This window comes from Aplidium turbinatum, chromosome 14, assembly GCF_918807975.1.
Source record: "Aplidium turbinatum chromosome 14, kaAplTurb1.1, whole genome shotgun sequence".
NCBI classification, from domain to species: domain Eukaryota; kingdom Metazoa; phylum Chordata; class Ascidiacea; order Aplousobranchia; family Polyclinidae; genus Aplidium; species Aplidium turbinatum.
The window spans coordinates 1,906,512-1,918,683 of record NC_137485.1 but is presented as its reverse complement, the minus strand read 5'-3'; the positions used below and the strand labels follow the sequence as shown (position 1 = coordinate 1,918,683).

At 36.2% G+C, this 12,172-nt stretch overlaps 1 protein-coding gene across 1 annotated transcript; it reads left to right on the top strand.

The window, feature by feature from the left end:
* Positions 1-4,326: 4,326 nt before the first annotated feature.
* LOC145783608 (kelch-like protein 12) lies at positions 4,327-5,244 on the top strand. The gene has a single exon (XM_082595502.1). The coding sequence runs from the start codon at positions 4,327-4,329 to the stop codon at positions 5,242-5,244; it is 918 nt and encodes a 305-aa protein (XP_082451628.1).
* Positions 5,245-12,172: the final 6,928 nt, after the last annotated feature.

Below are 12,172 nucleotides of genomic sequence, written 5' to 3'. Positions count from 1 at the left end.
GTCAATGCAGTAGTCAGCAGTGGATCCGAAAAAAGTTAGGAATGGACTACAATCTCAACAAAGCAAATTTTATTAGATAAGTGAACAATGCAAAACTTAATGTCTGAAAAAGTGAACTTGGAGAGGAGCGTGGGGTGGGGGCTTGCCATGGGAAAAAATTGACAATATTGTCTTGTTTTGGTTGCGTTTTTGGCGTAATAAAGTTCTTTTTATCAAAATGCACCATTTGCATGTAGCCAGAGGTTAATTTGTATGTAAAAAAATTCATCAAATTAAAATTAGATTTGGGTAGAAGATTTGGTTTAAAATTTAAGTTAGACTACCGTTTCAGAAAATCTCACGCCCTGGTTCGACTCTCGGGGCGTGCGCTTAAGCAATGCACGTTATAAGGACTGATCTTCATTCATCGTTGGCTAAGTGAATAAAATTTGGTTGAGCGAGCAAAGCAAGCGTGAATTTTTTGCAAAAATGGAAAAAAAATTGCATATTAAATGTTAGGAAAATTAGAAGCCAAAATACGCTGCACAAATTAAATATGCGTGGGTCCCCAGTCAGAGGTTTGCAAAACAGTTAATATACGGCCTTGCACGATTTAAGCTATTATTACTGATCTGCTGTAGCAGCTTCTATATTTCGTTCCTAGAACTAACATAGTTGAAACGTTCATCTGATGAAAGTAAAAGCAACAACAAACAGGATAATTTATTGCTTGTGAAGTAATAAATCAACCTGTTTGTCGTTACTTTCACTTTCATCAGATGAACGTTGCAACTAGTGCTAGAAACGACAATTGTCTTGATGAACATCCAAACTTTTCAGCATTCAGTTTATATATTTTTTAAACTGTCAAAAAAAATTAAGCAGACGAAAATGATTGAGCCTCAAAACAGCCGTACCTCTGCCAGGAGGCACGGGCGGCTAACATGATTCTGAACTGAAACGCCACAGATAAATGGAAGCAGAAAAAGTGTATGTAGCCTAGTTGTCGTCAACTGCTCCTAATTATTTTGGCATGCCACTAAATAGTAAGTATTTTTCATAGACACAGCCGTGTACCATGAAGTCGAGTCGAACCGACGACCTTTCGAACGTCATGCAGACGTCCTCACCTCTCGACAACTCAGCTTTCGACTTTATTTATATTTTAAGAATAAACTTAAACCAAAACAATAATGTATCAATACTGGTCACTGCGTTTTGGATAAGAAAAGGTAAAGTCTTTTTATTGTATCAACATTAATGGATAGCCGAACTTATACCCAATTGAAGCCACTTGTAATAAAACATAAATTTTAAATGGCTACAATTTAACAGATTAGTTGTTTGTTCGGGCGCCTTGACGTTTGTGAAAATAAAAATTATGCCAGATAATCACTGCTATGTTAAGCTCTTCATGAGCCTACTACAAGCAAGGAAATCTATGATAATATAGTAGGGAAGTCAAGAAAACGGATATGCTAACTTTAAAGTGCTCTATTTGAGCAAACAAATCGGATATCATCAAGGCCCGGTTAACCATGAGACACACAGGCCTCAGGCCCCCTGGTTTTGGGGGCCTCAATTCTTTTACATTAGTACCGTAAACGTAGGTAGTAAAAGTTGTTGTTCCAGTGTGTACATTGTTATTTTTGAGTAACGATTTTAAATTGTGTAATCGTCACGCTTCGGCGAATTTCACTTGAACACGTTCGTTTCGCTTGAAGTTTTGAACGCGATCAGGCGAATGATCTTAGCACTGTATTAAACAACAAGACAGGAGGAATCGCAGCTGGTAGGCACTTAGGCAGAGCCTAGACGTTATGAATGACGAATGCCACTATTCAGCTTGTTACTAGTGTTACATTATACTTAAGTTGGTTTCTTCTTATTGAGTTTATTCCTTCTCATTCGGTTAGTCCCGATGGTAGGGCAGCGATTCCTTTAAAGAAAGCAGAGATGATGATGAACTTGTTTGTTTTTGCATGAGTAGCCTAACATTAATGTCACGCACGATCAATATCTATTCATTTTATTCCTCAGAGACAATTTTTCTGAATTTGATGAATCTGGTGTTCGAAAATCTAATAGGCCTACCAACAAATATCAGGTAGAGCTGAAAAGAAGTCGACGACGAAATCAATTGTTTGATTTTGACACTGGAATTACAACTGGCAATGGAACTATTTTGTCGGCAAGGGATGAATTTATGACACTTTCTTATTTCCCAATACTGGACCAGCTTGATTCATCTTTGGAGCAGCGTATCAAAGCATATGAAGTCTTGAATCAACGATCCCATATTTTATCATCAGTTAGCACAACTTCTTTTTCTAATGAAACTGCTTGTGATGCTGCTTTGCAACTGGCTAGTGATACCCAGAAGATCTTGAAGGGTCACTTTCAGATGAGTTAGTTCACCTATCCGAGTTCTTATTGTTGTGTAGGCTACACATGAAAAGCTACCAAAAGAAGCTCAAGAGCGATTTGCACATCGGATGATAGTAGAAAAGGAAGTTAAGTCTTCATTTCCTAATGCAGAAATGTTGCTAAGAATTTATTTGTCACTTATGGTCAGCAATGCCAGTGGAAAGAGAAGCTTTTCCAAGTTAAAAAGAATAAAAAATACACTACGCTCTACGCTTTCACACGACAGTCTTCACTTCCTCTCTTTAATGAACATTGAGTGTGAAATGTTACGACAGCTCAGTTTTGAAAATATTATTCACAGATTTGCAGATGCAAAAATTAGAAAAGTGTTGATCGAAATCAAAAAGTTACTTTCAAGTGTTGTGTAGTTATTTAACTTTACTTAATGCGTGTATTTTATTATTGTATTACGTTATTTTTTTGTTATATTGTATTGCGTGATGTTTTGTCAATTCTACTGTAGCAAATTACTTGTAAAGGCTTAGTTTCTAGCCTACCATAATGGTGTCAAATGTTGTACAGTAGGCTACATTGTACACGATATTTCTGTTATTTCACTTTTAATGTAGAATTTCATGCTAGCATACACTGAGATGCCCACCAAAGCATAATATTATATTATATTATTATTAACGTTTGCTTGGTCTTGGGCACATTTTCTGCTTGGAAAGTTACTTGCTATGCTAGGCTTCAGTTGAGCAATGTTGCTCTGGATCGAAAGCGATTGCCAATAGGGGCTCCAACTTAGCTGTGCCTCGGGCCCCCGTAAGCCTTAATCAGGCCTTGACTATCTCCATTCTTCAAATGAGGTAGTTATTTTTCGTGAATGATCAAAACATAAAATAAATGAAAGGTTTAATTTTTATATTCAAACGCTAGCGAAGCGTAAGTTTTCAAGCCAATAATAAGGTTAAAATTAAAAAAAAAGATTAAGACAAAACAATCATCTAAAATGGTTCAAAATACAAGAAATCGGATGCTACAGCCACAAATAAGGATAAAAGTTGTCAAAAATAGAGGTTTGTCTACAAGCATTTGTCAGATTGGCTCATGATGCAAGAGAAGGATCCACAAAGGATGCAACCTCATTGATATTTCTTGGTGTCGTTAATCTTTTAAAGCACAATTAATGTTTTAGCACACAATAACACACTGCAGAAGTTCAACCGGGCTGTATTGTATTGACAGGATAAAAAATTAACCGATTGACAGGATTACGTTTAATTTAAGAAAATATGATATAAATTATATTTCGCAACAAAACAGGGAATCATGCAATAAATACAAACACCATAGTGCCGACATCAGAAAATATTTTTGTTCCAATCAAAAGCACTTCGTGTTTGTCTTAGTTAATCATTTATTTTGCTTTAACTACATTCTTGTTGTTCAGTCTACCCAATGCTCAATGCTTGTTGGTTTTTATTATTTCGCCATATCTCTGCTGCGTTGGTCGTAAGTAAGCAAGGCAGGTAGGCATTGCTTCAAGTCATTTTGTAGCTTTCGTTCATGATAAAACAAAACGTTGGAAATTTTTTGTGTGCAGATGCAGTTTATGTGTAGCCTAATTAGACATTGACATATTTGCAGGAATGCAATTAACATTAAAATTACAATGAAATCTAAAAACTATAAAAGTAATCACGCTTTAGAAATTTTGTCAATGTTGAACAATGACAGAATCAAAATGAAAAACTATTGTGACGTCACTTTAACTGCTGAATCTAATGACTTTGCTGGACACAAATGCATCCTTGGAGTATTCTCAACGTTTTTCTCAAAAATGTTTTCTGTTGAAATGAAGGAAAAGTTCAAGGAGTTACTGAAGATACACTTGAAGCTGTTTTAAACTTCATTTATACTTGTGACATCACAATCACAAGTGAGAATGTGTACGATTTAATAAAAGCAGCTAATTACATGGCCATTCCACACTTGAAGGAATTCTGTGTAGAGTTTTTGCTTGAGGAAATTGATGTAACAAACTGTCTACATATTCGATCATATGTAAAGTTATATAATCTTGACAAACTTGTAGAAAAAGCAGATTTTGTGATTGCAAACAACTTTGACAAACTGGTTCCAGGAACAGATTTCAAGGAATTAAAATTCGAAGACATCAAGGAAATAATTGAAATGGAAGATAAACAGGTCACGTCTGAGGAAATTGTTTTCCATGGAATGATTGAATGGATCAAACATGACGTCGATGCACGTAAGCAACATTTGACTGAGCTTTTCAGTTTACTGAAACTTGAAAATTTATCTGCAGATTTTTTGCAAGATGTTGTCAGCCAAGAAGAATTGATCATGAATTGTCATGAATGCACCAAAATGTGTTTTCAATCAACACTTTCCCGCTTCCGATCTCAACAAAACAATCAGCTTACTGTTGAGCAACAGAAAGCAAAAGAAATGTTCATTGCATTTGCAAGCAAACAAACATGGAAGTATGACGTCATAAATAAACAAACAAGTATCCTTTCAAATACATTGTTTGATCATAGCTGGGGACCAGTTGTTGGTCACAAAAGAAAAGTTTACGTCATAAGTGGAAAGGACACCAGTGCAATGGAAAGTTTGGACTTGGACGACCTGGCGTCAGGTTGGAAGGAATTAGCTTCTACAAAAAGAAGAGATCGTGGAGCATCTGCTGTTTTCGATAATTGCATTTACAATTGTGGTGGATGGAGTGGTCTACGATCTGGAGAATGTTATAACATTGACGAGAACAAATGGAACAAGATTGATGACATGAATGAAGAGCGTTGTGACTTTGCCTTGGTTTCCACCAGTGGAGGAATATATGCAATTGGTGTTGCAATGGTGGTCACATAAAGTCAGTTGAACATCACGATCCTCGCCAAGGTGGTTGGAATATTGTTCCTTCAATGAAAGTTGCAAGGTATGGTCTAGCAGGTGTTGTTCTCAATAATCGATTATATGCAATAGGAGGATTCAACTACAACAATGGAAAACTCAAATCAGTCGAACTGTTTGATCCATGGAACCAAACCTGGAACAATGTTGCAAGTATGAGTTATGCAAGATCCCATCATGGAGCTTGTGTTTTAAATGGGAAAGTATATGTCGCTGGAGGAGGATCAGATGCTGTGGAGGTTTATGATCCAGAGAGGAATGTTTGGGAAATTGAGGCAAACTTTCCAGAATTCCAGAACGTTTCCGCAATTGTTAGTGTTTAATTTTTATTGTGTTGGATTTTGTTTATAGATTTTGTAATTTCGACATCAAAGTAACGAGCAAATTGAATTAAATAATTTTGTCTGACTAAAAAATGTTTAACGTGAATTCAATGACGTGTTAATTTGTTTGTCGAACAATTGTTCTATCATAAGAATAATAACGTTTCATAAAGTACCTTTTAATAATTTTCAAATCATACATAGTCATTCTTTGGATAAACACATTTATCGTATCATATTATAGACAATTTCATGATTAATGTGTTATTGCAATAGTTTGACTGCTTTAGGAAAGTGCAAACAGCTACTAACACATTCGTCGTAATCGAATTATTTGTTACTCAGGTTGTTTCCATATATCCTTTGCTGAAAGTTTTATTATGATTGTAGTTGTTTCCTTTCTCTTTAAATCGATTTTCTTCCACAAATCACATATTATTTTTGCTTCACTACTTGTCAGTAGTAGATATTTATTTTAACTTTATTATCTCTGCCAGACCACTTTTAGTTATCATATAAGTAATATATGATAACTAATTTACTCGCAATCATTCTCGTATCATTTGTTCAGTTTGTGCTTTTAGTCCAGAGTGTCGTTACAGTTACAGTGCATAGTCAAATTTATCTTACGATTTTTCATTTTAGGTATTGCAGATTTAATTCCTGATGAGGACACACGTACGTGTCGAAAACGTTTGAGTTTATTTTATTTTAATTATGTTATATTTTGTGTGAAATAAAGTATGCTAAACCCGCTAAAGTTGCTATGTTTTATTTCTCTATGGTTCAACAAAGCAAACTCTCTACCAAAGCTTTATACAAGTAATATGATTTGGATTTTTTCTCCTGAGTGTGAAAGATGTGTTCCAAAGTTGGTAAAGCAAAATTATAAATTGGATTTCGTTACTCAGCAAGCATGAATAGAATCTTTGTCCAAGCAAAATGATAAATTTACTCACAAAAAAACGAAGTTACACACATTTAATTTCTCAACGGTTGTTTGCAGAGTTATATGAATGACAAATTCTGCAAACATGGCATGTAGTTAAAATCTGCCTGTCTTTCCAAACAGCTTTCAGATTTCGGCTTCACTTTCGCACATTTGTATCGTGTTTTCTTTCTATTACTCTTGTTCTGACTGAGAATGCGTTGTTCCATTGTCAGTTCAGTTGCTTTTATTTCTGACCATCACAGCAAAAACAATACACGTCGACATAGCAAAGGTTTAGAAAAGAGTAGTAAGCGAAAAAACACGAATGTTTAAAACATGTTTGTGACCGAAATACGCTATTCAGTCAAAAAAATTGGCACGGTCACAACACCGTCGCGTTGTAAGAGCCTACCGTCGCTTAATGCGATGACACGACAAAAACTTCAACAAATACTTGTTTGCTTAATCAATTGAATAGGTGCGCGACAGTTCATAAAAGTACATTGGCACAGTTGATAAAAAATTACTTTGCTCTATTACCAAACAATCTGCTTTGCGACTAAACTGAAAGAATGGCATTGGTAACTTGTAAGAAAGTAATCTTTTTGATCAAAATATACAGAGCCCAAAATGATACTACACTCACGTTCAGCAAACATTTCGAAATTTAAACTACTTCATCTTTAGTCCTATAAATGTACATTTTAGGCTCTGTAGTTTTGATCAGATCATCCAGGCGTTCCAACAATTTTGCCCCTAAGTAATCTTTTTCTTTTCTAAAATTATTAGAAAGTGTCTGAAAAGGCACAAGTAAAGTTCAGGTAAACATTATATTAAAAGAAACCTCCAATAACAACGCTATAAATTTCAAATGTTGACAAGTATTTACAATAAAGCATTAAGAATTTAAAAAATGCACCTTAAATTTACCGACGTTAAAACGTGAATTTTATAAGAATACAATAGAAAAAAATTAAAAATAACTTCTTCATATTCGATAATGTTACATTTTTTTTTGCTAACGTATGTATTAGGTTGTAATATATTACTTTGGTATTAGACACAATAAATTGAATTTACCGCGAATATATAACTAATCCTGGCTTACTTTTGATTTAAGAAAGCTTAGTACATTCTAGTATGAATTCTTTTACTTCGCTGTATGTGATCTGAGTGCGGTCGCTGTACGTTCTACGAAATAAAATAAATTTCAGATTTTGTTTGAAATTGAACTTTTTAAGATGTTTTGGATAAAAATATTATGCAATTTTACATGCGATGTAGAGTACATTTTACCTGTGCGGTAACTTCACATTTTTGTTGTAAGCTGAGGCTTTAGGTCAGGGGTCGGGAACTTATGGCTCGTTTGACAACGGCATCTGGCTCGCAAATAAATCTAATCTTCCCAAGTGCAAACCTCGAAAGTTTTATTTTAACTTTTCGTTACAATTTAGACCTGAAAATACGCTCAGAATGTACCAAATTAAATGCAATTTTTTTTTGTGGGGGAAACCCCCAAACCCCTTGCTGTTATTCTCGTCTTGCGAACTTACGCTCCCACTTTCACAACTCACCAGTGCCGCCACATGTTAGTTGTATTAAGTGTTAAAGCATTATAACCTATGGCTCTCATGGAAATGTATTTCCAAACACATAGCATTAATGGCTAACTTACCTAAAAAGGTTTCCGACTACTGCTTTAGTTTGTACAAATACGTATAATTAAGTTTAACAAGAAGGAGTTTATTTAATTTGATGTAATTTAATTTAACACTAATATACAACTAATCCTGTCATCCTTTGATTCAAGAAAGCCTTGTACATTCTAGTATGAATTTTTGTCCGTTATTTTTAGTAGGCCTACATAACAAGCATGATAAGATAAGAATCAAAGCATACAGCGATAATAGCAAAAGCACAATTTCTTTATTAAAGTCGAAAAAATTCAAACATAATATGCTACAACCAAGCAACATAACGCAATAAGCCGACAGTTTCACATTAGTAGAGCGTTGGACAATGTTGAATCAATGTAAAGTTAAAACTTAGTCATCACTCCATCATGAAATAAAGGTGATAAAAGTTCGGACGTAGTAAAAGTTCAGAAGAGATAGTAATGGGAGCACAACATGAAAAAACAGAGTCAAATATGTCGATAAAATGCATAGCGCAATAGTACTGTGACTTACTGTGATACATCATTAGATGATATCACTGCTCCAGTGGTTGTCAAGCCTCACCTTGAATGCATTCACGCTAAGTGCACTTATGACTGGTGGTGGTAAATTATTCCAAACATTTATTACACGCACTGTGAAAAAGTTACTTCTTAGCCTTAAGATAAATTCTAGCAACTAACCAACACACCAAAAATCCCGAGCATAAAATAATTAATCAGTCAAATTTCTACAAATTTTAATTTTTCAACACCAATATGGTTTGGTCATCTATCGCTGCCTTTTCTTTCAGTTTGCATTTGTAACTAAGTTATCCAGCATTCACAATACCTTGCAATAAGGTCGTTTCTAGCACTAGTTGCAACTATGTTCTGTATTCATTTGATGAAAGTAAAAGCAACTATAAACAACAATAAATGCTACTTTCATCAGATGAACGTTGCAACTAGTGCTAAAAACGATAATATAATTGTCATGATAAACACCCAAACTTTTCAGTATTCGGGTTGCAATAAGGTAACAAAAAGAGCCTGCATAAATGTGTGAAATAACCTAATTGTTTAGGTTTCAGAATTATTAACCTGCTAAACAAATACTGCCATAATTTCTGCTAGATATTAATTCTCAAAGCTTGTCCACTGATCAACACATGACACTGCATTGTATTGCGGGTCTTGCGATGTGACCACTCTTTAACAGAACATTTGAAACAACATGGTTAGGAAAAGAAAGCCTGCTTAATGAGGCGTAACTATCTACTAGTGATGACTTTAATACGCAATGAAACTGCCTTCTATCTTGTCACAATCAAGGTGCAATGCCTCGCGATGGCTTGCTTTGTATCTTCAACGAGCGTGTTGTTTTGGTTGTGGAATTCTGGTGCGATGTGTTGTTATCGGTTATGACCTGAAGTAACCTTTGATTACAAATCTTTGTTCTGCAACGTAATTCTAGATCATTCTGTATCTGGAACGTTCTGTTGTTTTCACAATTGCCAATATCGTTTGTCATGATGTCACAAGGTTGTGTACGAATGGACCTCTGATTACGAAATCTGTATTATGTAACAGTCCTCTACTCCTACGTGACATTCTTTAAACTTGCTTGTTTATGCCGCTCAATGCTACGTGACCGACGATGAGTCCGTGTGATGTAACCATACGTAACCTTCTCGAAGTTACTGGACTGAACAGCCAACTATAAATAGTGGTGTAGTTTGTGTAATGTTTATTATGATTATTATTATGAGTTGGTTATGAGAGTTGTGCTATGAGTTGTGGATTGGTAGTTGATGTAGAAATTAGAGTTATTTGAGAAGCCGTTCGTTAAAGTTCTTCAAGAAGTCAGATTATCATTTCGCTAGTAGAATTATTCGACATTTAATTGACTGCTTTTCGGTTTGACCCATTAAACTACGTCATTGAACCTTTCCAAGTCTTTTTCCTGGTAAGAGATAGAAAGAAATCGTGACATTCTGGGGGCTCGTCCGGGAAAAACCGAAAAAAAAATTAACCGAAAAACCAAAGAATACCGAAGGATTTATTGAAAGAATAATAAATTAACAACAAGCTGTCAAAATGGCGGATACCGTCAAACATGAGATGATTGAAGACTTACGGAGCATGGCTGAACGAATGGGGCTGAGTGACAATGAAAAGTCTCAGTTTGTGATGGAAGAGTATCACAAGATAATGGCCCAAAAAGCTCAGCGAGAAGCTGACGAAAGAGAAGATAGAAGAGCTGCTCGTGAAATAAGGAAAGCAGAACTTGAAGCTGAAGAAAAGCGAGCACAACTTGAAGCTGAGGAAAAGCGAGCACAACTTGAAGCTGAAGCAGAGGAGAAGCGGGCGCAGCGCGAAGCTGAAGCTGAAGAAAAACGTGCTCAACGGCAGTACGAAGCAGAAGCTGAAGAAAGAAGAGCGCAGCGCGAAGCAGAAGCTGAAGAAAGAAGAGCGCAATATGAATTGGAAAAGTTAAAACTTGAATTAGAAAGACAAAAGCTGGAGATCGGTGAGCGATCTAATTCTACTAATGATAATGTTCGAGATGTTATTGTGGCGCAAGTTAGACGTCCAGATTTGCCATCATTTGTTGAAGAAAAAGATGAGTTGGATAGTTATTTGTTAAGATTTGAAAGATATGCTACAATAGCCAAATTGGAGAAGTCGACGTGGGCTACCCAGCTAAGCATGTTACTATCGGGACAAGCTCTTGATGTATATTCAAGACTTTCACAAGAAGAGGCCATGAACTACGACAGATTGAAGTTAGCTCTGTTAAAGCGATACAATTTTACCGAGCATGGATACCGTCAAAGATTCCGTGAGGCAAAGCCTGAACAACACGAAAGCCCAGGTCAATTTATTGAACGTTTACGAAACCTTTTGTTAAAATGGTTTGAACTTTCGGCGGCCGAACAATCATTGGACGGATTGGCAAACCTTATAGTTAAGGAACAATTCACAGATTCATGTTCAAAAGATCTGTCTGTTTATTTAATGGAGAGAAGTCCAAAGACTTTAGAAGACATAGCCAGTGTGGCGGAACAGTATTTAGTTGCTCATGATGAGAAGTTGTCGACCGAAGAGATGTTGTCATTCAATGATGACGAAGAGCAAACAAGTAATTTTAAAGGAGGTGCTGTTCCAAGAGAAGTACGTTGTTTTAATTGTAATGGCTTAGGTCACAAGGCTGTTAACTGCCGGAGAAAGACTAATAGAAATCATCAGGAATCGAAGAAGTGGTGCAATCGTTGCAATAGGCAAGGACACGAAGCGAAGGAATGCAAGGACAAGTCGTTTTCCCGATCCAATCAGTCTGGAAAAGATAAAGACACGGACGTTTATCGAGGTGGTTGTGCGTTAATGATTCCTGAACCCACGCTTGGGGAGGAGAAACCGGATGAAGATGTTTGCGGAAAAATAATACCTGAAGATTACCTGCCAGTAGTGGATGGAAAAGTTGGAAACAAAAAGGTAAAAGTTTTATGTGATTCTGGTTCTACGGGTATAATAGTGAGGAGATAATCAGTTAACGGGAAAAACTGGAATTGTGATGTCGATAAATAACACTTCAATCCAAGGACCGTTAGCGAAGATATATATCGAAACTCCGTATTGTAGTGGGACTGTGAAAGCGTTATGTTTACAAAACTCTTTAGTTGATCTTATAATCGGAAATGTTATTGAGAGAGATTCTGAAGTTACTTGTTATTCTTGTGGCAAGAATGGTCACTTTGCTCGAGATTGTTCTGCAGATAATCAGCAACGATTTCACGATCGCGGATGCTACGAGCGCGAAGAACCGAGGAGAAGAGGCAGGCGACGACCATTTGGAGTTTGCTATAGATGCGGTAGACGCGGACACTTCGCCAGGGAGTGCGTTGCTGACGGCGGACATTCAGAAAACAGGCGTTGCCGTGACAACCACTGTTACCGATGTGGGGAGATTGGACA

Coding starts and splice junctions, on each gene's coding strand:
- LOC145783608 (XM_082595502.1), top strand. CDS start 4,327: ATGGCCATTCCACACTTGAAGGAATTCTGTGTAGAGTTTTTGCTTGAG.